Raw genomic sequence first — 27,814 nt, 5'->3', positions numbered from 1 at the left:
AATTTCATAAAATGTTTATTTCTGAAAAAAAATATTGACATATATGTTCTTAAAGCACAACTCTGATCAGTCTATTAACATCTGCATGCTTGTAACCAGCAGTAAAAAAGCTTTTAAAAAGCTCACTGACCTTTGTAATTGCGGACTCTGTGGAGAACTTTATTATCAATGTTTAAAGCTCAGCTCAGTTTATCATACCCCCCCCCCCCTCCCCCTTTCCTAGCAATGAATTGGCAGCTCCATTCTTTAACCACCACTATACAAGGCTTGTAAAAAGATGGCGGGGAAGGTGGACGTATCTGCAGTGCCGTTTATAGGCAGTACTTCAGAAAACAGACTAGAGCAGCCAGTGTGCCTGAGAATGGTTGTGATCTGATTTGTCTTTGACAAGTCAGATTCCAATCCTAATGTACAAAGCAGGAATGGCTGTGAACCAATTACAGCCTTCACAAGTGTAAACACTATTAGTCTTTACAAATATTCCTCCCATTTACAAGAGAGAAACTCCCCTTCCTCTTATGTAAATTGGATAAATGTTTGTAAACAGCAGAAAGGAGGATCATCAGATGGTCTTAGGTTGGCCATACATTATGCAAGTTGCTTGTACAACTTTCCTTTAGATTTACCAAAAAGCATAGAATATGAGGTCAAACCTAAACAACACTTTCAATTGTATCCAAAAAGGCATGCCCTTGCACTACATAGTTGAAGGCAAATCTAAAGGAAATTGTAGAAACATTTGTAAGAATATTGTATAATGTATGACCAGCCTTAAAGTGCCACTGACAAAATGATTGTGTTTGCAGGATAATTTTTTTTTAAAAAGGTAAAGAAATTAAAGTAAAAATATGAAAATCAAAATTTTTGGTCTTTTTTTTCTTTTATGTAGTAAGAAAAAATGGTCCAGAGGTTATACCACCAAAAGAAAGCTCTATTTGTACTTCTCTGATTTTTCTTTTAATTAACCACTTGCCCTCAAGAGGATTTACCCTCTTCCTCACCAGCCCATTTTTTTTGCAATACGGCACTGCATTACTTTAAATGACAATTGCGCAGGCATACAACGCTGCACCCAATACATTTACGTCCTTTTTTTCCTCAGAAATTGAGTTTTCTTTCTGTGGTATTTGATCACCTGTGCATTTTTTATTTTTTGCACTATATATAAAAAAAAGACTGACAATTTTGAGAAAAAAAACAGTATTTTTCACTTTTGCCATAATACACGTCCAGTAAAAAAAATATAAAACAATCTTATTTCGTCATAGATTTAGACCAAAATGTATTCCTCTGCATGTCTGCTAACTAAAATCCCAATACGTGTAAATTAATTGGTTCACGTGAAATTTATAGCGTTTACAAAAGGCTGTATATATACACTGGAATTTTTTAATTTTTTTTTTACAACTAATGGTGGCAATCAGCTACTTATAGCGGGACTGCGGGGGCCATTCTGACACTAGGGGGAACTGACTTGGTTTCAGTAATGGCGGCGATCAGCGACTTATAGCGAGGGCATTCTGACACTGGGTGGGAAATGAGTAACTGCCACTGACATCCCAATGACACTAATACAGCGATCAGTGCTAATAAAAAGCACACTGTACTAATGACACTGGGCAGGAAGGGGTTAACATCTGGAGCGATCAAAGGGTTAACTGTGTGCTGTTTTACTATGGGGGCTGTGTATGTGTTTCATTGTAAGCACACTGCTGTTTATGGCTCTGCTATGCAGAGCCATATGAAGCAGTGTGCAGGAGCTGACAGGGAAGAGATCTGTATTGTTTACATACCGATCTCTCCCCCGTCGGAAATCCTCGTAGATTGTCGGGTGCTGGCGGGGAATCACTGGACGGGACCTAGGGATTGACAGCCAAGGCCGCGAACATGCCCCCTACCTGGAACTGCAAAATCACGTGTGTGTATATATACATGATTTTGCGCACCTGTACTGCCCTGTAGCAGTATTTCTGCTGTAGGGGCAGAGCAGAAGTGGTTACAATAACAAACATATTATACTCCCCTGCTCTGTGCAATGGTTTTGCACAGAGCAGCCCTGATCCTCCTCTTTTTTCGGGTCCTCCACTGGAACTCCTGGTTTCTGTCCCCACCAAGTGCCCTCATAGTGGCTCGACCCCCACTACCTTGTAACTGGCTGTGATTGACAGCAGCAGTAGCAGCCAATGGCTCCCACTGCTGTTTCTGAGTCAACGAGGAGGGAGAAAGCAGCTGCTCTCGTGCACATTGCTGGTTTGAGATGGGGCTCAGGCTCGTATAGGTGGGGGGGCTGCTGGAGGGAGAGCTGCATGCAGATGATTTTTATTTTATCTGTATAAAATGCATTTAACTAAAGAAAATCTTCTGTTTGTTAATTTTGGTATAGTGCTGCATGAGTAATTTTTCAGCCAACGATCACCGCACTGAAAATGGAAAAACTGCTTGGTAATAATGGGGCATATAAACTAGTACTCACATGGTTAAGGACCTATTTACTCCATTGATTTTGTTTTATGACTGCTGAGTTTTTTTGCTGAATTCAATTAAATGTATCCAAACAGCTGTCTGTGTGGGTTGTTATGTGTTTTGACATGCATTGCAGCGCACTGTACATTACACACTAAGCGCTTTCCCACCGCTTTATAGTAGAACTACTGCTACAAGGTGACAGGTCTGCGCAAAATGACGTATATATACATGATTTGCATTTCCGGGGAGGGGGCATGTGCCGCCATTTGCGGCTATTGCCATGTGGAACTCATAGGGGAGAGACCTGTGTGTAAACAACACAGGTCTCTCTCCTGCCAGCAAGGACATGCTGCTGTGTATTTGAAATGTGAATTACACAGCAGCATGTCTCCCTATTAAAACAAACACAGCACATCATGTAAAACAGCACACTCTAAACTCTTTGATTGCCCCAAATGTTAACCCCTTCCTGCTCAGTGTCATTAGTACAGTGTCAGTGCTTTTTATTAGCACTGATCACTGTATTAGTGTCAGTGGCAGTTAGTCAGTTTCCACCCAGTTTCAGAATGCCCACTGTAGTCCCGTTATAAGTCGCTGATCACCGCCATTGCTAGTATAACATTTTTTTTAAAAAATTCCAGTATATATACCATTATTTGTAGACACTATAACTTTCACGTAAACCAATTAATTTTCATGCATTGCGATTTTTTTTTTAGCAAAGACATGTAGCAGAATACATTTTGGCCTAAATTTATGAAGAAATTTGATTTTTTTTAATTTTTTTACTGGATATGTCTTATAGCAAAAAAGTAAAAAATATTGGGGTTTTTTTTTTTTCAAAATTGCTGGCCTTTTTTTTTTGTTTATAGTGCAAAAAATAAAAAATGCACAGGTGATCAAATACCACTGAAAGAAAGCTCTATTTGTGGAGAAAAAAGAAAATACATTTCATTTATGTACAGAGTTGCAGACCGAGCAATTGCCAGTTAAAGTAATGCAGTGCCGTATCACAAAAAATGGCCTGGTCAGAAAGGAGGGTAAAATCTCCGGAGGGCAAGTGGTTAAAGAGCATGGAAAACACATCAGTAAAAATGCAAAGGTGTGATTGCAACTTTATAAAATCATAAAGCAGATTTCACAGGAAGAGGGCAGACTGCTTAGACCCAACCTCCATCATTCCAATTCTTCAGATGTAAATGTTGAGGATACATTGCTCCACAGTGCCTGCGGCTGCAAAGGTCAGTGAGCATTGGTTCTAAAGCTTATTTACTGCTTGTCAAGAATATGAATTTGAATGCCCACAGCCTGGCCACTGTTATAATTTAATGTTTGTAGATTTTCTGATGAACTTGTTTGCCCCTTGTTCAACTCACAATCACATTATGTGGGCTATGTTGTGTTTTTTTTATTCTGCATGCAATAATTGTGTATGCTTTTTTTTTTTCCCCCCACAGCTCACCATGCCCTATGATGATCGTCTACTTCCACACAATTTTGTCGGCGCTGATGGCAATAAAAACTATTCTATCTGCCGACATCCAGTCCCTGAGCCCAATGCCTTGCTTGTGCAATATGAGAAAGTGGCTTCTGCTGAAGATTTTGGGGTTGCAGTTTTTTTAATATAGATTTTTTTTTTTTTTTTTTAGCTTAGGTGCTGTTTACCACATTTTCATGTAAGCCTATGGTAAAGAAAAGAATGAAACTCTAGGAAAAAAAGACACCTAATTTATTTCACTATTTAAACTAAGAAAAACAAAAAAGATGACCCAGTGCAAGAGTTGTGGAGTATTTTTGTTCTGGTATTGTTTTCTCTGGACATGGAAGATCATGCTGAAGTGAGTGAAAGCACTTATGCAAATGAGGACTATTTATTTTTAATAAACATTTTCTGTTCTGTTTACCTGAAGAGCAAGAAATTTCATCTTAAGATTTTTTTGTTATAGTATTTTTCTAATTTTGTAGTGGACTTAAGTCTCTTGTTGGTTAGTCTGCGAGACACTGCTGACCCATAGTGAAGCAAAGTACACTGTTGTAATATAAACTGCTGTGAGCTGTTTTACTTCTGAAATCCTACTAACACATCTTTATGTGTAAATCTTATGAAAGAGGGTGTGCCAGAATGCTTCATGCCAATTACATAATGTTAGTCAGTTCATCAAAAATACTTGGAAATAATAAGAGGCAGTAAAATTGAGATCACTCAACTGCACTGTACCTGGAACCTGAATAGGCATGCATGTATACATACTTAAAACACTGCTAGTTATCCTAGCGCATGCAAGATTTTCTAAGCTTCCCACTTGAGGAAAGACCTCAGAACACTGCTCGATAATCTGTATGAAATTTTATACTGATAAACTGTCTTTAACATTTAAGAAATCTTGGATTTGGTGTTTTAAAAAGAAACAATGCATATTACAAACCCAAAAAACTGATAACTGTATTAATAATAATACTGTACATAGGCTGCCATTGTTTACCTCTTGAAAATGCTAGTGGTTGCTGGCTGTTTTCAATACTTTGGCTCATGCACCTGAAAAAAGTCTCAATCATTACGACAGCCAAGTAACTAGAATTTTGTTTAGAAAGACTGGGAGTGATAACATGTGTTTTTCTGTCAAGGGTTCCCTTAAGTACCTTCAACAATTGGTGCTTTTCAAATTTTTTTGCACAGGTGATTTAACTCTGCAAACATGACATACTGGGGTAATGATACCTTATGTTGAGATTAACTAAATTATTATACCAGTTTTTGTGGTCAGTTTTTTTTAATTGCATTGGTTATTTTTAACTCTCAGTTTCCTCAGAAAATTAACATTATACTACTGACAGCCTTTACTCATTAGTTCTTATTTATTGTCCACCTCAAATGGCTTAAAATGTGTGCTCCCCTCATAAGACACCCTACATTATTTCCAATCAGAAGCTAGTGCTATTTTAAAGGAAAATAACCAATGAATCTTTGTGAATTGACCCTTTTGCACCTTAGCACATAGAGATGTTGCAGCTTCAATACATTATTCATTGTAGCTAAAGCTAGACACCACTTGACAATTAAAATTGTTAGGTAGAAAAAAAAACCTAAAAAAATATTTGCATATAAACATTACATGCTTTTTTAAAGCATGTTTTAATGCATTTACCAACTGAATTTTTGTCTCCATACTTAGCATTCATTGAGTGACACAGAATTCAGAGGCATTTTACACTGACGCAATACAGGAGAATTTAGACACTGCCAAAAAATAAATAAAAACAGTGGCCAACGTGGTATGACTCTTAACACTCCAACTATGCCTCACTTTGTAACAATGAAATGCCAAGAGCAAAACCATAAACACAGTATGTGGGACCTGAGTCTCTCATACTCCAAGAAAAGGATTTGACAGTGAGTGCAAAAATCTAATTTTCTTTTTTACTCTTTGAGGGGCACAGGATTCAGAGATATTTGGAGCATCCAAAAGCAGTCCATGGAGTGGGCAATGTGGCAAACAAAAAACTAACAACGAGCCCGCTAAAAAGAGGGATACAGAACAAAAAACCAGGTGCAAGCCTTACAAACCTGGAAAACCGTTGCCTATTGCTGAAAAGCCGAAAAAGCTCTCACTACAACTCCCATCAAGTAGAGTGTGTGCCTTGATAGAAAAGGGTGAAAGCCAATTCTTAAGACCATAATCTGTTTCAGCCACTGAGAAATCTGGATTCCTTTTGCTGGGACCATCTGGGATGGAAGAGAGAGTTTTCCTAATGCAAGCAGTGGCTACAAGGTAAACTTGTGTAGCACAAACCACATCCAGACAGTGAAGGTAAATCTCTTTCTGATGTACTGGTGCTGGACAAAGACACAGTGGGATTTATTTACTAAAGCTGGAAAAGTGCAAAATCAGGCTCCCTTCTGCACAGAAACCAAACCGCTTCTAACCTCAGCTTGTTCAGGTAAGCTTTGGCAATAAAACCTGGAAGTTGACTAGTTGCTATGCAGACGTGAGTCTGATTTTGCATTCTCCAGCTTTAGTAAATAAACCCCAGATGTACAATTCCCTGTTTGAGGCTAAAAGCTGAAACCATCTTAGGAGGGAAAAGGCTCTAGGTCTCTACACTACCTTGTCTCTATGCAAGACCAAAAAAACTTCTTTACAAGACAGGACCGCCACAGTCCAGACATACACCTCCCAGAGGTGACAACAACATAGAACCTTGTAAGAATTTAAAGGGTAATATCCCCTATAGGTTGAAAAAGGTGGATTTGAAGAGCCGAAAGAACCAAATTCATATTCCATGCAGAAATGAGTGAACATAAAGGGTAAGCTATGTGAGAAATACCCTGTAAAAAAGGTTATAATCAAAGAATGAGAGGTCTCTGGAACAAAATCACAATTGGCCTATGAAAGTACTCAGGGCCTACTGCTGGTCCAGATCAAACTGTAAAAATTTCTGGATACACCCCACAGCAAATTTTCTGGTATGGAAGATTCTTTCCTCACACCAAGGGAAGCAACTCTTCCATGTGCAATGGTGAACCTTCAAGGAAGTGGAATTCCTAGGTTTTGGTACTGTATTGTAGGAATCACCTTCTCAGAGTGGCCCTAAAGACCAAGGCTTTAACAGTCATGCTGTTGAAGCCAGCGACCATGACACAGATTGGTAAATCAGTCTTTGGTATAGAAGATACTCCTAGGACATTAACAAAAATCTGAGGCATGCTAGGAGTGTCAATGGTTATAACAGGTAGGTCACCATTTTGTATGTCAGAATCTAAATCTTCCTGTAGGCAACAGTATAACCTGAATGTCTTTGAATTCTGGTTCCCTCAATGAACAAGACAGAAAGGCAGACGTTCTAACCTTCCCTAATCAATCCAAAAATAAAAAAATGCTTAAGCCGCAGGACTTTAACACCATCATAGATAGCCTCAAGAAGGCCTCATCATTTACTAATGGTAGAGAAAACTTGATAGTGCCCACAGTTATGCAAGGCCTGCCAAAAACAGGAGATCTGCCCATCAAACAAATAGTTATTAAGGACTGGCACCATGTGTGACCATTGCTGTTAGCTCTCTGACAGGATCACACCAATTTTGCACTGAAGCTGTACAGTCTATGCAACTACTGACCATCTGGGAAACAACTTAAGCCGACCATAGACGGATCAAAATTCCACCAGGCAGCTCACCCACAGTGATTAATGTATTCCGCCAGTGGGAAGGCTCCCTGCGCTCCTCGCTGGCAGAACACAATAGCGTGGTTGTGTTCTATTGTGTTGCTGGGGAATCAAACAATTTTCTTTCCTTCAACCACAGGCTGAAGGAAAAAAAATGCATAATGTATGGCCTGCCTTAGTCAACCTCAGGCTCTGGATCAGTTGTGATATGGCCTATACTCTACACTATGCAATATCACAAGAAATACTAACTGTAGTGTTTCTAAATATTACAAAGTGTTACATGATGTATGTTACTAAATCCTGGCAATTTTGGACAATTAGTCATGCAGCTCCCAATGACTAATCTTGTAAAAAATTACTGAACAGACATATTAGAAATCTAAATACTACTGCAACCATGGGGAGGTGCCTGTGCAAAAACCCTACTTGGGTAATTCCAGAACACTTACACTCTGGATATCCATGCATACATGCAAGAAAAGAAAAACTTCTGAGTGACTAGATTTTGAATGACAGTCATGTTCGGCAAAAATGCTTCTGTGCTTCCCTCTGTTCTTAGTTTCAGTTTGGTACCAAGTACTCAATTATTTGACTTCTCACATAAGCCCTATCCCTCCTCCCCCAAAGCAAAACCGCAAACCCCCCAGGAAAATGAGAGGGTCTCAGTGAGACATAAGGATGCTTTCAATGCACAGGTTGATGCCTACCCTTTCTTTCAGGGAAATTGAGCCCTTAGTAACAAAGTGAAATCAGGATCTAAAAAAGGTGCACAGAACGTGTTTTGGGACCCACAAGTAAAACCCTTTCTAATAAAAGGTAATAACAAATATAACCTTTAATATTAAGCTATACACATTCACCACAGCCAATTGGTTTGTTTAAGGCTGCAATACATATACTGATCTCACTGCTTGAAATACTGTCTGGAACATGGAAATTTATAGGTGTATATACTTATTTCTACTATGGAGATGATCAAATAATAGGTCGATTTGCTTTTAAAGCAATAAACTTGACTGCACTAACTACAGTAGAAGTTAATATTATAAGATCATTTCCATAGACAATACGCAGTATGAATACCTGATATGATACCAACGTATGCTAAAAACTTAAAGCAGAACTAAACAATCCTTTTATAGCCAAGGAAGCTGCCATTTTAGCCTCTGTCTGATCTGCAGTTGCCATGGTGTTGCACATGTAATCTGTTATGACACCAGCCATTGGATGACTTGATAGTTCAGTTGAGAACACAAGCACTGTGACAGTTATTCATGGCATGCCTTGAACGTAACAATTTTTGGAACCCGTTAAATCAATTGATTTAGTTCTGCTTTAAGGGTTTGAAATCACAATATTAATTATAATAACCAACACTATTTCCCCCCTAAAATGTATTTGATAGTCTAGCACAGATGATTTGTAAAGCTGCTGCTGTTTGCATGAAGGGAAATATGCTGAACAGCTATATCTGACCCTCCCTGCATTTTTCACAAATAGATATTTTAAAAAGAAAAAATAATATCCACTTCATATGGGCTAAAAATCTCAAATATAAAGATAACATTCAGGTCTGGGTAAGGTAAGAATTTCATTCTTTTCCCAATAATGCTGTAACATTTTTTGTTACAAACATTATTTAATACCACAAACTAACATGTATGTGGTTAGTTTTTACCATGGTATATTTGGTCTCTCACATTCTCTATCGGTTCTGGTAAAAATATACCGAATACAGTGGTCTGTTTGCTAGCAGCATACAATTAGTGATGATGATTATGCAGGTTTAAAGCAAATTGCCTATACTTGGCTGCATTAAAGCAATCAGAATAACCTTTTCATGTTTCAGTGCATTATGAAGAATTAAACAGAGAGTCTAAATCTTATGAGCAACAAGAATCTTTCTTTCTTCAGACACTTGTGTGATGCCCTTAGCCTGCCTTTACATCGGTATAAGTCTTATGGGCTTTTTATTTCCACTGCTAGTCATGTATACAACAAAGTTTTTGCTCACCATTTAAAGTGAAAGATCCCATTCATGAAGCAGCCAACTTTAACTCTTTCTAAAAAACTGGAAAAAGAAAACATGATTGAACTCCTGGGCACCTATTACATGCTCTTCATTCATATTCCGGCAACGTTCTCCATAAAGCTCAGCCCTGACATTGCTATCAGTAAGTCCATTACTCTTCGATCCCTTTGTGGACAAAGCTGCAGTTTCTTGCTGCATACATTCAAAATATCCATTTCTACTATATTCCCTGGATACAACTGTAAATATCACTACTATCATTACTGCTTTGTGTAACAAGAGTCATTCTTCATTACCAGATAACTCAAATTTCTTGTGTGCTCAAGATATGGCACCATGTTGCTAACAGATTCCACACATTTTAAAGGGCTAGCTACCATACACTTCCATGTATTATTTTAATTGGGGAGAAGATACAGACTAGTAAACGGCTTCTTATATTTTTAATAACCCGGAGACCTCATAGGAATGAAAGTAGCGTCTAAAACTCTCCCAGGTAGTCACTTGCGGGTAGATGGTAAAGTAGCAGAAGCACTTCTATTTTGCTATGCTGTAAAAAGAGCAAAGCCAATAAGTTATGCAGGAACTTCAAACCATAGGAGTCCCCAGGGCCAATCAATTGCAGGTGATTGTTTCCTAGCGATCACACTCTAGCGGCTGCAATTAGCTATGGAAGCCAGCAGCCTCACATTGATTTCAATGGGACTTCTACCCGCAGCTGATCGCCTAGATCGTCAGCTGGAGTTCTTACATGTACAAGCTGTCTGGCCAAAACACAGGTGTGAATGTAGCCTAATTGTGCCCAATAGTAATTGTTTTTTCTGATTCTGAAATTTGCTTTGCTACAGTAGAAAAATTAATGTTCAGAGACATACCATATCTGCATAAATTAGGATATGTAATGACATCTGAATCCAAGGTATCTCTTGAAAAACATTGCAGGAAAGCTACCTATTCATGTGTAATTCATACTAACAAACCTGACCCATTTTCTCAAAACATATTGGGCTACTGAATAAAAGACATACAAGTTAGAATTGTTGCTATTGGTAGATTTACAGATGGAATACGATTATTTGAAACACTTCTAAAGTCATATGTTCCACATATATGTAAGACCCAATGTTTTTACTTATTCCACAATGTAGGGCCCCATACGCATTCACTGCTAAAGACTGGACACTGAAATATAAGTATATATGTTTAAGGTATTGGCCCTGAGATGTTTTAAACCACAAAAAAAATTGATATACATTTTCGCAATGCAACCCCATTTAAACATCTTTTATTCATATGGGTTTGAAACAATATTAAAAACAAATCCAGTGTTTATACAGTAATATTTCCACAATGATCCAAGAATCCTGTAACATGCCAAACTCTCAAACAATTGTCTTTTTCTTAATCTATGTGGCTTGCAGAGGCCCCATGGCATAAAATAATATATTTACATTTGCTTTTAGTCGGCAGAGAACAAGCAGGGCATCAATCCATACTTAATTGATTGCAAATAGTGTGCCAGTCTTCCTACACTTACTGTGTCGCTACACAGAGCTGTTGTAAAAAATAAATTGGATACCTAAGACAAAAATCAGTTCTAGGTCTTATACACTGCTATGTACATTATATACAACCAAACTGTGTTTGTAGTGGAAAATCATGTACATTTGGGATATGAAGAACAAGTTGTTGTTTTTTTAAATACTGCATAAGCTCTGACAATGTGAGTTTATTCTAACAGGCAAATGTGTGAATATTTGATCCACTAACATTGAAAAATGGGAAGAAAACCACTGCCGTTATTTCGAACAAACCTTTGAAAATGCTATTTCTATGAATTTTCTTTTTATTCCATTTTATCTATGGAGTCTGTTCTGTGGTGAACACATTCTGGTACATAACTTGTTTCTCTTTTTCTTATGCACCTTGTTCCCTACTTACTTCAACTTCATGCAACTTTCAGTCCTGAAAAAACCCCCACAAAAACAGTACTATAAAAGATTGGAAAATCAATACAACCAAAGTAAAAGGCGCGAACAGGCCCAAATGGACTGTTATAAATAGGCCCCAAAACCCACACAGTAAAATCAAAACAAAACAAGAAGTTGATGTATTGCCAATAGCACCCATCCTAACCAACAGCAGAAGAATGAGGCAGGCTATGTTGGCAATTTTTAAATCTTCGCAACTAAAGAAATTTCCTAGAGATTAAATTACTTGTTCATGCTACTGCAGGAGATCATTTAACGATTAATAGGAGATTTGTGTCATGAGATTAACCCCACTGGGTATGGTTATATTGAGAAATTGCTAAAGATCATTGTAGATGAGCGATTGTAGAGCAATTGTCCTTGTGTGCACTGCCATTTAGAAGAAGACATTATATGCTATGGGCAATAGTGTTTGCTATGCAATAAAATTATGGCGTTGTGTGTTTATGGTTGATAGACTGTTCAAATGTGCTACTGAAAATCTCCTATGTAACAGCTTCAAATTAAAAGTAATGTGTTATAAACAAAAATCAATCTAGGCTACTAAAATTAACCCATATATTCCTAAGAAGGCTGTAGCTAACATTTTATGGCAGATTCCTCATTAATAACCATATATTATATATTACATCTACAGAAAGCCGGATAGCAAATGTGCAAAGTGCAGTAATTCATAACAGCTGAATAAAAATTTGCTTAAATTACATTAAAATTTAGTTGAAATCAGATTGGTTGCTGGGAGTCCATTTCATCCTTTCTTACAATTACTGAATTAGGTATTTAGTGCAATGGATTCTAAAATTTGGTGCTAGAAATTTTGTATTGAGGTTATTCTGTTTAATTCCACAAACACAACCCGACTTGCTGGTTGCTAAGGTGGCTGCTGAGGAGACGTCAGGATACAATGAAGAAAGATACCACTCCATTCTCTCAGCTTCTTTGTTGCAGACTGTGTCCTAACAGATTAAAAACTGAGGAACTATGATGCTGCCCTCACTCATTCCAGTGAAGAAATCAATGCTTAAGTTCACTTTAAAAAATAAAAATAAATGCACATATTTATGCAGGAAAAAAAAAAGTGCTTTATTTTTTTTCTCAGGAACCTGCGGAGCATTGCATCTATGATCTGCTGGCACTGCCTACAGCTTTCTACCTCTTCCTCTATGGGATTTCTGTTTGAAAGCTGCAGGCAGTGTCAATGATCTACGAGAGCGCTCACCAGCACCCTTGCAGTTCCTTGAGAACTACAAGCCATCTGCTGTGGTGGCTGATGGGACTTGTAGTTCATTCACAGATTCCTGTGAATAAATGAAGCGGCTGTGTGGGAGGAGCTCCACACAGCTGCGGTTTTTAAATTGGGACACTGGGTAAGGGGAGAAAAACCCTCACTTGCTGTCCAGGAGGGTCAGGTACTGCATACTGCAATGTAAGATATTATAAAAGGTGAACTTAGCCTTTATGTAAAATCTACATGGCAGCAGTTGAAAGGATGGCATAGAAGCATACCACTGAAAATCCACAAACAGCTGTAAAGCAATTGTTAAACATATGGTGCTAGTTTTTCTTAAGATTATATAATCTATGTTCTTCAAAGCAGTAGCAGGAGATGCACCTTAGTTATTGTACCAATTATACCAATAGAGATCTATTACAAAAAACGCAAAGAAAAAAAATGCAAGAAGCTTGCTCTTTGAAAAGCAGCTAAGTAATCATTAGTCATGAAACAGTGATTACCCAGAAACCAAAACTAGTGTATAGAAGGGATGATATGAATCATGCACTACAGAGGTGATAGCATAAGCGGACTTTGTTTGAATTCATAGACACTGGTCATCGGCTTTCTGCAAATGGAGACAATCCTGAATAAGCAATCAAGAAAGGTCTAGCTACTGAAATGCAATTCCCCTTAGGTAGACCTAGGAATAAAATGAGCTATGCCTCAGCAATAATCAAGTGACCCATCATCAAAAAGGGAGAATAAATACATGGAAACACAATAATAGAGATTCAATAAAGCAGCTGCAACACACTGTGGTGGTATAGTCACCTAAAAAGGCATGCTATAGTTGTGTTAATAGTTCTGACACGTACAACAGATTCAGGTGGTAGAATTATCACCCTCAGAAAATGGAGTTCAATAAAACCAAGTCTATGTCTCTGTACAGAGACCGATTTCCTGAGTTGGCTAGCTCAGTGTGTTCAAAGTAGAAACACTGTGCCACTATGAACATACTACTTCAAAGTGTTGTCCCCCCTTAGAATGACAGAGGGCAGTGCCTGATGGGCGATGCTGAGAAACTAGCTCCCATCAGATTGGACTTCATTGTGTTTGACAACAGTGAGCAGAATCCATACCCACTGGACAGCATGTTAGGGGCTATGAAATCCTCCTACTACCTTTCCCTGTCAAACACAAGGAAAGCGGATCTGATGAGTAACTAGTTTACTATTATCCATCGGGCTGCACTCACTGACAATCTAAGGGGAGGAGATCATTATGAGGAACTAGTTTCTCAACAAAATTGAGGATTGTCCAATCCAACAGCTTATTTGCACAGGGTAGACCTGAAAAAAAACAGCCAACCAGTCACTGAAGAGGTTCTGTGTGACAGGAGCAATGACCAGATAGGGTGCTCAGTAATGCTGAGTCTGTGATTTTATCAGGCTCAGCATCCTGAGATGCACTAAGGCTTGAGCTTCTGTTATAGTCCCCACCATGTGACATTTACATTGCTATGTAGCAACATTTGTTGTACAATAGGAGGCAGGTTTTTTTTATGAATGTCGACAACACTGTTAATGCCATTATATCTGTTTTATAATGCTTCAGCGGGTTGATGTGTTTTGTTATGTGGAGGGTAATCTCCATTCTAAAGGTCTAAGTTTATCTTCATAGTTATGTTTATGTCATATTTTCAAAGGTCCATGCTCTTCAGGCATGTTGGGTAATGTTTTGAAAACTGTAGTTTAGCATTTACTAAACTGAGAAGCTGACGCAAGCACCAAAATATAATCATACACAGTGTAGTTTGGCCTTCCTTCTGCACCTTTCATCAGTATTTGGAAGATAAAACGGTGAACTGTGTGACTGATTTTAGGCCCTGTTCACACTGGCATTAAAAGAAAGAGTTTGAGGCACCTTTTTAATTCTCAAACTCCTAGTGAAGCAGTCTGTAATTATTATTATGGACAGCAAACAATGCTGCTCACATTATCAAAACATGTTTGGGTCGTGTCGCATTGCTGTGCTTCATATAGAGTTTGTAAAGAGTTGAAGTATCTCAACTCCTTCCACTCAAGACCATGGTAATGCAGCATAAACTCAGTGGCATGTGTTTGCTGTGAGTTTATGGTGTGTTTGTGGCACATTTGTATGGAGTTAGGCCTTGTTCACAGCAGCCAAGAAAAAAACCTAGTCATTTGGGGTGCATTTTTAACTCGTCAAATTCTTGTCAAAAGCACATAAGGCATTTGGGGAACGTTTTTAACTCACATTTAATGCTCGTTAAATATGATTCAAACTCGACTAAACAACTCACATTAACTCTATAGGTGTGTTTGCTAAGCATCAGTATTTTGAGCAAGTGTGAACAAGGCCTTAGGGCTGCAAAACTTTATACAACATGAATACACTGATGTGCAGGTCTATAAACAAAAACCAAAAGGCAAAGTCCGCTGTCTAAGAGAGGTCTCTTTCCTTGATTATAACACTGCTAGATGTCTATAGTAATCTATTGTCAGCACTGAGATTAGTGCACATACAGACATTTCATTGACATAGTACTGTATCTTTAACCCCGTCAAATTGTTTCTTTAAAATTTATATCACTTTGCTCAGTATGTGTTTTCTAAGAAATCCTTACCTTTAAATTCTGCTTTGTGTGTATATCCCCATTGCTCCTTGTGCTTTGCTTCATATACATCTTACTGTGTAGTTTGCAGAGACGAGTCATTGTGAGATGGTTTAAATTTACTGGACCAATCTCTAGCCAAAGTAATTATGTAACTACAGTTGTATTTCATATGCTTACAAGCAAATGAATTAAAATGTCTTTAGTTTGGAAATAACAATGGTCTCAGAATGAGTGTTATTTTGCTTTATGTAAATAATTGTCCTTTTGCACTGTTTCAACTCAGAATTATTTGCTTCAGCATAAGCAGGTCAAAAGTTACATTTTAAAGGTATTACTATCCAAAAGACACCTTTTAAAGTATATCTATACTGAACGAATTTTGTATGGAAATAATAATTTTGACTGGGTGACAAAGAGACCAACAACTGACTAGCTATTTCTATCTTTATGAATGTTTTTTTTTTTTGGGTGACACCTCTGTTCCCAGGTACCCTAGCTTGCAATGGCTAATGCTAAAGGGACATAATTGTAATTTGCCATTGAAATATTGACCTGTAGAATGTTAACTTGATAACTCAAGGGGCTAAATTTTGTATCAGAGATTTTTTTTTTTATTCGAGGAGTGTGACTTTGCAGTGGATGTCAGTAGGGCCAAGAAATCAAACTGAAAGTTTCTTTTCCCTAGACCTACAGTAAACGACGCTACTAAGTTTTATTCAGCTACCAACATCCCTCCAATATCATATATCAGCTTTGGGTGAAGTCAGCTTTAAAGAATAGAAAATGGCAATCGATTCTGAGCTACATTTTAACTGAATTCTAACAGAGATGACCCCAATGATAGAAAAAAAAAAAAAGATTGCAAGTACTTTGTTCAGAGTGATCTTCTCACACAATTGTAAATACAGCTGCTGCCACTGCTGACCTGATCTATAAAAGGCTGGTTGGCTGGCTGCAAGGAAGACCTTCTGGTTTCAGTACTTTGAGTCACTGACCTAGAAAAAATACAGATATATGGAAACTCAAAGTAAAAAAAAAAAAGTCAGTGATTTTAATGGCTGAAACCAGAGGGTCAAAATGGCAGCCAAGTAACTAACGTATGCAAAAGAGGTCAGCAATAGCAACCCCATTTTATGACTGATTTATTGTGGCAGCATTTAACCAAAGCACGTTATTTTTTTTTTTTTTAAGTTCTGCAATCACTGAACAATGCCATGCAACCAGCTAAACCTGGATCAAACACTTTACTGAATTAAAACACTGTTGCCAGAAGTAAAATCATTACCTTAAATTATAGCTAAGGGTACACATGCTGAATAAAAACATTCTTCTAAAAGAATGCAGAAATCTTTTTCAAGAGTAAGTGGAACTCCAACCAAAAGAGGAAGTTTCGTTTTAAGGCATTCCCCCTCCCCCCTTTCACATTTGGCATTCTTTTTAGGAGGGAGGGGTGTGGGTACCTGATTTTGACAGGTACCTGCTCCCATAGAAGTGCTCATTTCCCCCTCCCACCCTGCAGTCTTCTGGGACGCAGCACAGGTTTCAGAAGACTGCAGGACTAATCATAGTGCACAGCATGACTGGCGCATGTGTAGTGGGCATCCAGCTGTGAGGCTGCAAGCTGTCACAGCCGGGTGCCCACAGCTAAAATGCCAGCACCGGGTGAGCGCATCGGTAGATCCAGGGACAGATAAGTGTCTGTTTATCAAAAGTCTGCAGTTAAAGTTTTTGTAGTTGCTGACTTCTAATTTTTACAAAATGATTGGAGCTCCACTTTAAACACATTTTATAAATATGTGATCTACATCATTAAGTGTTCTTGCATGGCAAGACCACTTACTGTTATCTCCCATATATATTCTTATTATAGCCAAATTTACCACCCTAACGACTCCCACAGTTTTTACACTACATAGACAATAATATACCGAAACATGCGGATTGTTCCCGATTGGTGTGCTATTCCTTTGTGGAACGTTTCGCCGAATGGTTCATGAAATATTGCCATTTTTGTGGTGAAATTGGTCCCATAGGAATGAATGGCGCAATGTTCAAAACTAGAGTGGGAGCTGACAAAAGCTAGAATGTGAGATGAAAAATCAGGACAAGATTTCTAAACTGCCACCACTCCCTCATTTTCAAGCCTACCTACACAAATCTTATATCAAAACATTCAGCTATCCCTGCTGCCACTGAAAATGCCCACGGCTAAGCCATAGTAATGATAGTTTTCACAAAATGACCATTTGTTTGCAACTCACGCCGCCCATTGACATTCATTGAAACTGCACTCTAGCCACCTCAAATTTGAAGGGCAATTTCTAAACTGCGACTGTGCCTTCATTTTTAATATTTCGGAGACATACTATGCATCACAATGTAGGTCTGGGTCTTGTGATTCTCACAATATAAAGCTCTTCGCTGTAGGATTTATAGTTTTTAAAACTACGACCATTTGAAGATGTCAGTGAAGTGAGCAATTTGAAGCAGTTTGTTTTTAACCGCTCCTCTGCCCTTACTGTAGAGTGAGTTGCCATTGGAACCCAGGTGTGTGCGTAGGCAGCAGAGTGACAAAAGCTACTCCACCCACTCCAGTTGTAGACTACTGGTGGAGGCAAGAACACTTCACACAATTTCCCCAGAAATTTAAGATTTTCTAGTTATTTATACTGTACTGGAATAAGGCAATACATTTAACATTCTGAACAAGTCATATCCTCATCTTCTACTGTAGCGTTTCTATTACTGTACAAATAACGATACCTCCATTTTCAGTTCAGAACATAACAAAAAATTTGAATGATAGTTTTATATTGTTATAACATTTTAGGGTTTTATTTTATTCTGTTTAGATTGTATGGGTCTTAGTCATTTAAAGTGGATGTAAAGACTAAAGGTTTTTTTACCTTCATGCATTCTATGCATGAAGGTAAATAACCTTCTGTGAGCAGCAGTGACACCTGTCCCCCCCCCTAATACTTACCTGAGCCCCATTGCGATCCAGCGATGTGCACGACAACCTCGGCTGTCCCGGGTCTCTGCCTCCTCATTGGCAGAAACAGCAAGTGGTAGCAATTGGCTCCTGCTGCTGTCAATCACAACCAGTCAGCCAATGAAGAGGGGGGGGGGCAAGCCATGGCCCCATTTGTGAATAGACACAGAGAGCAGCAGCTCGAGAACACACCTGTTTGGGTGCCCCCATAGCAAGCTGCTTGCTATGGGGGCATCCAACAGAAAGAAGGAGCCAGGAGCGCCGGCAGGGGACCCAAGAGGAGGAGGATCCAGACTGCTCTTTGCAAAACCACTACACAGAGCAGGTAAGTATAACATATTTGTTATTATACAAAAAAATAACAAATAAATAACCTAGCCATGATCACAATTATTTTCATATCAGAGAAATAACGGAGTGGAACTTTAGTCAGAAATGTAAAGCGGAAATCCGGTCTCAAAAAAAAATTTAAAGTCAGCTGCTTCAAATACTGTAGCTGTTGACTTTCAATACAAGGACACATATCCAGGTGTTCGGCGTTGTCCTCACTCAAGCAGATTTCCTTTAATCGGATTTGGATGCAGGCGCTAACATCTTAACTAAGAGAAACTAAGGGTTTTCTACTACACATGTGAAAGTGGCACTGCACTATGTGATTGGTCCCGCAGTCTTCTGAGACCTGTGATCTGTCCCAGAAGGCTGCAGGGGGGGAAGGAAGAGGGTCCAGAGATTGCTGCGTCGAACTCACCCGGAAGTGGGTGTGGGTACCTGTCAAAACCAGGTACCTGGTACTGCCCCACCCCCCCCCACCCCCCAAAAAAAATTTTTTTTTTTCCAAATTTGGCAGTGGAGGCAGAACGGGGGGGGGGGGGAGGGTGCCAACAAGTGGAAATTTCCCATTTGGGTGGAGTTCCTCTTTAAGTCCTGCTAGATCACTTCAGGCTGGACCCTTTTGTAGATATAGCTATGTTAAACATTAAAAATAAGCGCCTATACTGTTTAAAATCCAGTAACACACAGTCTCATCCTGCTCTGCACATGCTCAGTTGCTCTCTATGTTTCAGCACTGTGCTAAAAATGTAGAGGTCGATCTGCCTAAAGATTTACTGCTGTTCAGGGGCTCTGGGCTTCAGTAAAATGGCAGTCTCCAGCAAGGAGAAATGGGAACAATGCTGAAGGCAATTTACAGTACACACTAATTTTGGTAGCATAATTATTAATGTGGATGTAAGTTCCTTGCTAAAGAACATTATTTTTTATCAAGTTGTTATGTGTAAAGTTACATTTAAAAAAACTACCTCTACTGTTCAATGATCATTTCAGTCACCAACAAAAAAGTACTGCCACAGAATACCTTTGTCTGACATTAATTACCAACTCTTCTACTTGGCCCAAAAGAACATGTTTCCAGCAAAGAAGGGTTATACCTAGAAAAATGGTGACAAGTGCTTCTGCAAACTCAGAACTTTTGCTGTATGGAATGACTGGGGTTACTATTGGACCAGTGGGAAGCAAGGGCTGCAAAAAAAACACACACACACATTGATAGATTTCAGATAAAAAAAATGACCATGTATAGATAAAGGAATTGTGAGAGGTGGACACAATTCTGGTAGTGTTTATTTCTTTTGCAGGAGAAAGGCAGGTTTATTCTTTGTTGATAGAACTTATCTTGATGTTCACCATATTTTTAAACCTGAGATGGAGATGCATGCTGGTGCATGGGTGTCTTATACTATGCCGTCCTTCTGCCCAGTCTCTGTCTGTTTTAAGAAGCTTTGTTTTTATATAAAGAGAACAAAGTTGCTACTGGATATCTTACTTCCATTGTTTATCCTCAAAGCTCTAGTAAATGACAAAGTGTGAGGCTAAATAAATCTAATATGCAAAGGTTTCAAATTACATGGTTAGCATCAGAAACACTCTAAAGGGCAAATTTATAAAGCAGTTAATTTTATATTCACCAAACAGTCACTGCAGGTGAGTCTTCCCAGTGCAAACGTTTTAAAATGACAGTGATTGATTCACTACCAATGGATGTTTGGTAGAACGCACATTCACTACTAATTATGCACCTAAGATGGCAAAGGTAAATACAGCATACATATATTCTGAAATCTAGAGCTTTACACAATACTTCAAGAAACTTACAAAAACGTAAGAGCGCTTAAAAATTCAATTCATCACTAAGTGTGAGTGAGACTCCTATGTGATTGGCAGCAAAAGGTTTATTGCTCATTTCACTCAATTTAGTCTCTTCCATTATTGCATTCAAATACTACACTACACAATTGTACCTTAGACCCAGTTTAATTTTTTTTTTCTTTTGTAGGTCACCCAACTTGTCTACAATTTACTGTAAACATGACTGAAGCCGTAAAAACCTACCAATGGCAGTGCATTGAGTGCAAGTCCTGCATCATTTGTGGAACATCGGAAAATGATGTAAGATACCAAGTGCTTGACTAATTTTTTTAAATAAAAACAATGGTGGTAAATCAGGGTCATACAGATTTAAGTTAACAAGGTGAGGATGCAATCCATTTTGTGTTTTTTTGGGTATCATACGAGTGAGAATTTAGTGGTGTGCCAGCTTGTAGGTTTATGCACAATCATATTTTGTACTTCCCATTTTCCTTGTGTTTAGTTATGCAGTGCACTAAATGCATTTACAAAATTACTTAATTTTTCAATATAACTAAATGACAGTTGTAACGGTCTCCATCACTTAATAATATGCTTACCCTTTAAAAGTTCCTCGTCCACCTTTAGGAATGTAACTGTGGGTGACTTTCATAGACATCAGAGACATTGATCAGTATTCACCTATGTTTTAGAGTTCTTTGCACCTTGCAATTCTGTATTACACCATTATCTACAGTATCTGATATTACATTGTGGAAAAACTGAAAGTAGTAATCTCTAAAGCAGAAAAACAGAATATGAGCAATAATGAGTAACTGTTGGTCAAAAGCTGGCTTACAAATGGTCTTTAGAAACTTCATGTAATACTGAGAACAAAGCAAAGGGAAAGAAAGAAAAAGAAAACAGATGGAGACAGGTAGGGTTTTTCTGAAGGGAATTCAACATAATTTTGGATATATTTTTCTGTGTATTTGTTAATATGATCATTTTGTCTACTTACACAATGCAATAAATATATCACTATGACAAATTAATGGAGACCTTTGTGGAATGTTGTTTTCAATTACTTTGTTTACTTATATAATGTACTCTATTTATAAAGGAACAGCTCCTGTTTTGTGACGACTGTGATCGTGGCTATCATATGTATTGCCTTAGTCCTCCAATGGATGAACCCCCAGAAGGTACAAATTCATGAATGTATTTTAACTGTAAAATGTATTATGCCTTTAAATACATTTAAGGCTGGTCCAAATAACTAATACAATTCCATTTCTTAAAATGTATGAAAAGATTATACTACACTACAGAAATTAGTATTCTAAAATGCTTTCACTGAAAATCTTTGTTACTGTCAGATTCATTTTAAAGTGTTATTTCACCTTTACAGAAAAATATTTAAAGGTAAACTAACACCATACACTCTTCTTACCCCCTGGTCCCTGCTATACTTTTGTCTGTGGTTGCCGCACTGCCAGCAACCCCGCAGCACAATTCAATGGTCTGGGGATTAGAAGTCCCCACTCTTCTGCCTCTTGTCCATCAGCACCTCCAGCAAGGACCAGATCAATTCAGACAACGCTGACCAATCAGAATTGATTTGGTCCAGCCTGGAATCGCTGATGAAGAAGAGGGAGAGGAGTGGGGAATTCAAGCCCCTGGAATGCTGTAGCACCTGCAGTGGTGCTCACAGCTCAGCAGCCCTGAAGGCTAGTACAGAAGGGACCACATGGCTGGGGGAGAATTTCTGGTGTTCACCTTTACATTATTTTCTTTAAAGGTGAACTACCCTTTAAGTTATATTAGTGTCAACAGGTTTTTCCTTTCTTTCCTTCATGAAACAAAAATTCCAAATTCCTCCACCTTGAAAAATACCAGCTTGGCATACCAGGCCTAGAGTATGGTACTCCCATGGCTGCAGATGCCTTACTCTCAAAACACCAACCTATTCTTGGTGTCTCAGGACCTCATACTGGCATGTGCATTTAACATGTCAAGGGTGACAGTGCTGGAACCTTTTAAGCAGACAGGTTTACTTTTTTTTCAAAATGTAATAAGCTGGCAGCAGTTAAAAGACTGACAAATTATTTTGATTACAATGAGCCGCTTTTAATGATTAAAGCTACATATCAACTATGCTAAAAGATTACATGTAGGGAAACTAAGAGTGAATGTTTTGGCCTCTGCTGTTAGGGATAAAGAGAAAGCCTTGGTATTTAAATTTGTCAAATGTATCATTTCTACAGCTATCTGAAAACAAAAATCAATTAATTACTTTAACATTATTTTTACTGAACAAATAAAGCTTAACGTCAAAACATATTCCACTAAGCTAGCAGAACATAGAAACACGTAAGCAACTAATACTTTTGAAAGAATATCAATAAAAATGTGGCTACAGTGAGAGTCAAAAGACACCACATTGTTTTCTGTTTAAAATATAGTACTGCTTTCTCAAGAATTTATCAACTTTTAAAGTGTATCTAGCTAGCCCCAAAAACAAAAATGTATTGTTCTCCAACGTATCAATCCTTAGATGCAGTGGCTGCATTAGTTTCCTTTTTTAAGCTATATTACCTTTATTTTTCACCTGACAATTCTCATAAGAACACATCATCTGTCCTGGGGTGACGATGGTCACTCACCTGATTGTATCTATACAGTAGCAGCGTTGTCAACCTTGTGCATTTTACTAATTTGTACTATAATCCTTTCCCCTCTTCTCATTACCATTAAACAGAAGGAAATAAGTATTGGCGCAGGAATGGTGGTTGTGGATATAATAGTCCCAAGAGTCAATAGGGAGATGGAGGAAGTTCAGTTACAAGGATATGTAGGGCCTCTCCAAAAAATAAGGGGTAAATAGTTGAAGAGGTATGAGTTATTTGGTGGAGAATGGGGATAATGCAGCATAGGTAGTAATAGATTATTAATAATATTTACACATAAACCATGTAAACTAGAATCATTAAATATAATAAATATAAATGTGATTGAATATAAAAATAAAATATATCCTTAAAGTGTGTAATATATCAAAATAAAACTCAGATACTATTTAAAATATCAAAAAATCATCAAACAGTGAAAATTGAATCAATAGTGAAAAAATCTATATACTGGGAAATTCATATAAAATCAATATAATAGGAAATACACATAAAAATGTGTCCATAAATATATATATATATAAAGAGTCAGCTTTGACTGTTATTTATAGAAAGACCTGCTACAATGGATGGATCAATAATGCTCTTTCTATGCGCTCACCTCCTTTTTTAGCCTAATTGATTTTAGGCTAAAATAGCTTTTTGTTCTATATGAACAGATGAAATGCTCCTGCGCCAGAAATCCTTCTCAGATGATATAGCGTTGTAATATTCTTATATTTCCACCTGGTGTCTCTCCAATGCACTGATCCCTGTATTGGTTATGGATGGATGGATTCCTGCTTCTCACCTCCAGGGGTCTAATTCCTCCTTGTGTCCCCTCCAGTACTTCACATAAGTAATATCAGAAAAGAAGAAAAACATTATTCTATTAAGTATTTTATTTGTATAAGCTGTATAATACCACTCACATTATTCAAAAATAAAATGTGCCTTTTTGGTTAGGTATAGGTCTTTGTGTGTGCACTGCACACTTCCTATACTCTCCGTGAATAGCCGACAAACGTGGTGACATCAGAGCCTCTCCCCTACGTGTTACGCCACCGGATCACGTGGCTTCATCATGGGGATATGACCTAACCAAAAAGGTGCTCTCACTTCCAGCTCAGTTTGCCGCAGTGAAGTATCCAATGTTTATTTCTAGTTCAGTGATGGACAGACGTCCCATCTTCTCCTGGTGATGGTGCTGACTCCAGCTACCTCCCTATGCAAACAAAAAAGATGATCAGCCACCAGACAGGGACTCAATGCAGACTGCATTTAAACCATGTCCTGGCAGGAAAGACTCACTGATCCTATACCCTGAGATTGAGGCTCTGAGCTCCCCCTCAGCATCAATCTGCTCAAATACTTCCAGAGACTCAGCAACCCCAGCTTTGCTCACCCCGCATGATATAAAGGGAGTTATTCAAACAGCTCCCTACCAAATCAGACTTGGACTTGCATAAACTGCTCCTCATTAGAGAGGACTTGGAAGCCTAGGTTTATTGCTTTGTGCTTACCCTACAGAAATAAGTAGAAAGCACTAAACAGCAAGTTGTCAACACTGAATCCAGGGTCTCAGACCTTGAAACTTCCTCTACAGTACAAGATACATTGCTGGACATGCAAGTGCCTCAGTCACCCATCAGCAACACCTGACACATCTACAGCTTTGGGCGAAAAATACTGGGAACAGGAGCCGCTGAAAAAATATCCAACTCCAGGAAATCCCAGAAGCCACTGATCTTTAGTCCATGGTCATTGCCATATTTAATGCCAACCTGGGGAAATCCCCTGATGACCTGGAACTTGATCATTGCCACAGTGCACTGGGCCCCTGCAGGGCTGGATCAGAACTGCCCAGAGATGTACTATGTCGCGTGCAATGTTTGACAGTTTAGGAAGAGATCATGAGACAAGCCTGGCAGAAGGGTCCTGTGGATTTTGATGGATCCTCGTAGAGGAGCCCAGTTGCTGCCTGATCTCTCATGTCTCACACTAGTGATGAGGCAATTGGTAACACCCCTACATTTGCCAACAAGGAACTACTGACAAATGTTGTCATCCCTTTCATATTATAATAAGAAAGAACACCTGCTCTTTTACCCTCCGCAGACATACTATAAACAACCCGAGTTCTTCAGATGTCTGGGAACTGCTCCTATACCTATCTCGAACTGACTAGATTCCGCAGTGGACAAAGCTTTTTTGGCTGTACTTCTCCTGTGGATCACAGGAGTGCAGTTTGTTCTGCCCTCCTGTGACCCGTTTTCAGCAGACAGCAGACTAAAGACCGCTGTCAGTTGACAACCATATGGTTGGCATTGACCCAGAGGCCTAGACTGGCAACCTGTTTCAGCGAACTGTCGAGAGCCTGAGCCAGCCCCTCCCCTGCCCAGTGCTTCAATGAGTGCTGGCAAGCAGAACAGAAAGCCGGAGACTGACAGTCACAGTTCACTGCTCAGAGCGGATGGGGAGAACTGAGCGATCAGAGGTGTTTGATCACTGTGTTCTCACTGCAGAGCTGGAGGGGGACAGATGCAGCATCGAATCGATGCTGCATCCACCTAGGTGACTATACAGTGGGGATCGAAAGTTTGGGCACCCCAGCTAAAAATTTGTATTAATGTGCATAAAGAAGCCAAGGAAAGATGGAAAGATCTCCAAAAGGCATCAAATTACAGATAGGACATTCTTATAATATGTCAACAAAAGTTAGATTTTGTTTCCATCATTTACACTTTCAAAATAACAGAAAACAAAAAATGGCGTCTGCAAAAGTTTGGGCACCCTGCAGAATTTATAGCATGCACTGCCCCCTTTGCCAAGCTGAGACCTGCCAGTGTCATGGATTGTTCTCAATCATCGTCTGGGAAGACCAGGTGATGTCAATCTCAAAGGTTTTAAATGCCCAGACTCATCTGACCTTGCCCCAACAATCAGCCCCATGGGTTCTTCTAAGCAGTTGTCTAGAAAACTGAAACTGAAAATAGTTGACGCTCACAAAGCTGGAGAAGGCTATAAGAAGATAGAAAAGCGTTTTCAGATGTCAATATCCTCTGTTTGGAATGTAATTAAGAAATGGCAGTCATCAGGAACAGTGGAAGTTAAAGCAAGATCTGGAAGACCAAGAAAAATATCAGACAGAACAGCTCGCAGGATTGTGAGGAAAACAATTCAAAACCCACGTTTGACTGCACGATCCCTCCAGAAAGATCTGGCAGACACAGGAGTTGTGGTACACTATTCCACTATAAAGAGATACTTGTACAAATATGGTCTTCATGGAAGAGTCATCAGAAGAAAATCTCTTCTACGTCCTCACCACAAAAATCATCGTTTGAACTTTGCAAATGAACATATAGACAAGCCTGATGCATTTTGGAAACAAGTTCTGTGGACCGATGAGGTTAAAATTGAACTTTTTGGCCGGAATGAGCAAAGGTACGTTTGGAGAAGAAGGGGCACAGAATTTAATGAAAAGAACCTCTGTCCAACTGTTAAGCATGGGGTTGGATCAATCATGCTTTGGGGTTGTGTTGCAGCCAGTGGCACAGGGAACATCTCACGAGTAGAAGGAAAAATGGATTCAATAAAATTTCAGCAAATTTTGGATGGTAACTTGATGCCATCTGTGAAAAAGCTGAAGTTAAAGAGAGGATGGCTTCTACAAATGGATAATGATCCTAAACACACCTCGAAATCCACGGGGGATTACATCAAGAGGCGTAAACTGAAGGTTTTGCCATGGGCTTCACAATCTCCTGACCTGAACATAATTGAAAATCTATGGATAGACCTTAAAAGAGCAGTGCTTGACAGACAGCCCAGAAATCTCAAAGAACTGGAAGACTTTTGTAAGGAAGAATGGGCAAAGATACCTCAAACAAGAATTGAAAGACTCTTGGCTGGCTACAAAAAGCGTTTACAAGCTGTGTACTTGCCAAAGGGGGCAGTACAAGATATTAACTCTGCAGGGTGCCCAAACTTTTGCAGACGCCATTTTTTTGTTTTCTGTTATTTTGAAAGTGTAAATGATGGAAATAAGATCTAACTTTTGTTGACATATTATAAGAATGTCTAATCTGTAATTTGATGCCTTTTGGAGATTTTTCCATCTTTCCTTGGCTTCTTTATGCACATTAATACAAATTTTTAGCTGGGGTGTATATATTTTTTCTTTCTATAAAGTTCATGCTTCTCTTTTAACAAACTGTAAAAAAAAAAGAAGAATGGAAGACCTTATCCACTCCACCCAAAATAAAAGTGAATCCCATCTTCGAATCTGGTTCTACTGGAATGCATTCATATTCCCAGATTAAGGTAAGGCCTTATTGCTAAGTTGTTCCTGAAACGCCACCAGCAGACTTTAATTGCTATTCCATCTCTACCCCACCTTCTCACCAGCATTAACCCCCGCCCCTCTGTTCTACCCTTTATACCCTCTTACTCGCTCTCAACCCTTTCTCTCCTTCCATCTGTATCTAATATTCTAGTGCTACATGGCTTGTTCTTTG

General features: G+C 38.7%; 1 protein-coding gene across 7 annotated transcripts in view; it reads left to right on the top strand.

The window, feature by feature from the left end:
- DPF3 (double PHD fingers 3) overlaps positions 1-27,814 on the top strand; it is a 455,271-nt gene that overhangs the window by 410,407 nt on the left and 17,050 nt on the right. For 4 of the 7 annotated variants that reach the window (XR_016314150.1, XR_016314149.1, XM_089686864.1 and 1 more), the window contains one exon: positions 3,924-15,726. Coding sequence is in view for 4 of the 7 variants with exons in the window: in XM_089686864.1 (XP_089542990.1) it covers positions 3,924-3,940 (17 nt within the window). In the remaining 3 variants the exon portion in view is untranslated. Of the gene's footprint in view, positions 1-3,923; positions 15,727-20,833; positions 20,947-21,748; positions 21,831-27,814 lie in introns of those variants that run through there. The other 3 variants (XM_089686861.1, XM_089686859.1, XM_089686860.1) reach the window with 1 other exon arrangement.

The sequence above is a fragment of the Staurois parvus genome, unplaced genomic scaffold (genome assembly GCF_062004578.1).
Source record: "Staurois parvus isolate SC_StPar_1 unplaced genomic scaffold, SC_StPar_1.0 ptg000414l, whole genome shotgun sequence".
In the NCBI taxonomy this organism is placed as follows: Eukaryota; Metazoa; Chordata; class Amphibia; order Anura; family Ranidae; genus Staurois; species Staurois parvus.
Note: the sequence above shows the minus strand (reverse complement) of the source record. Positions and strands in the feature narration are given on the sequence as shown.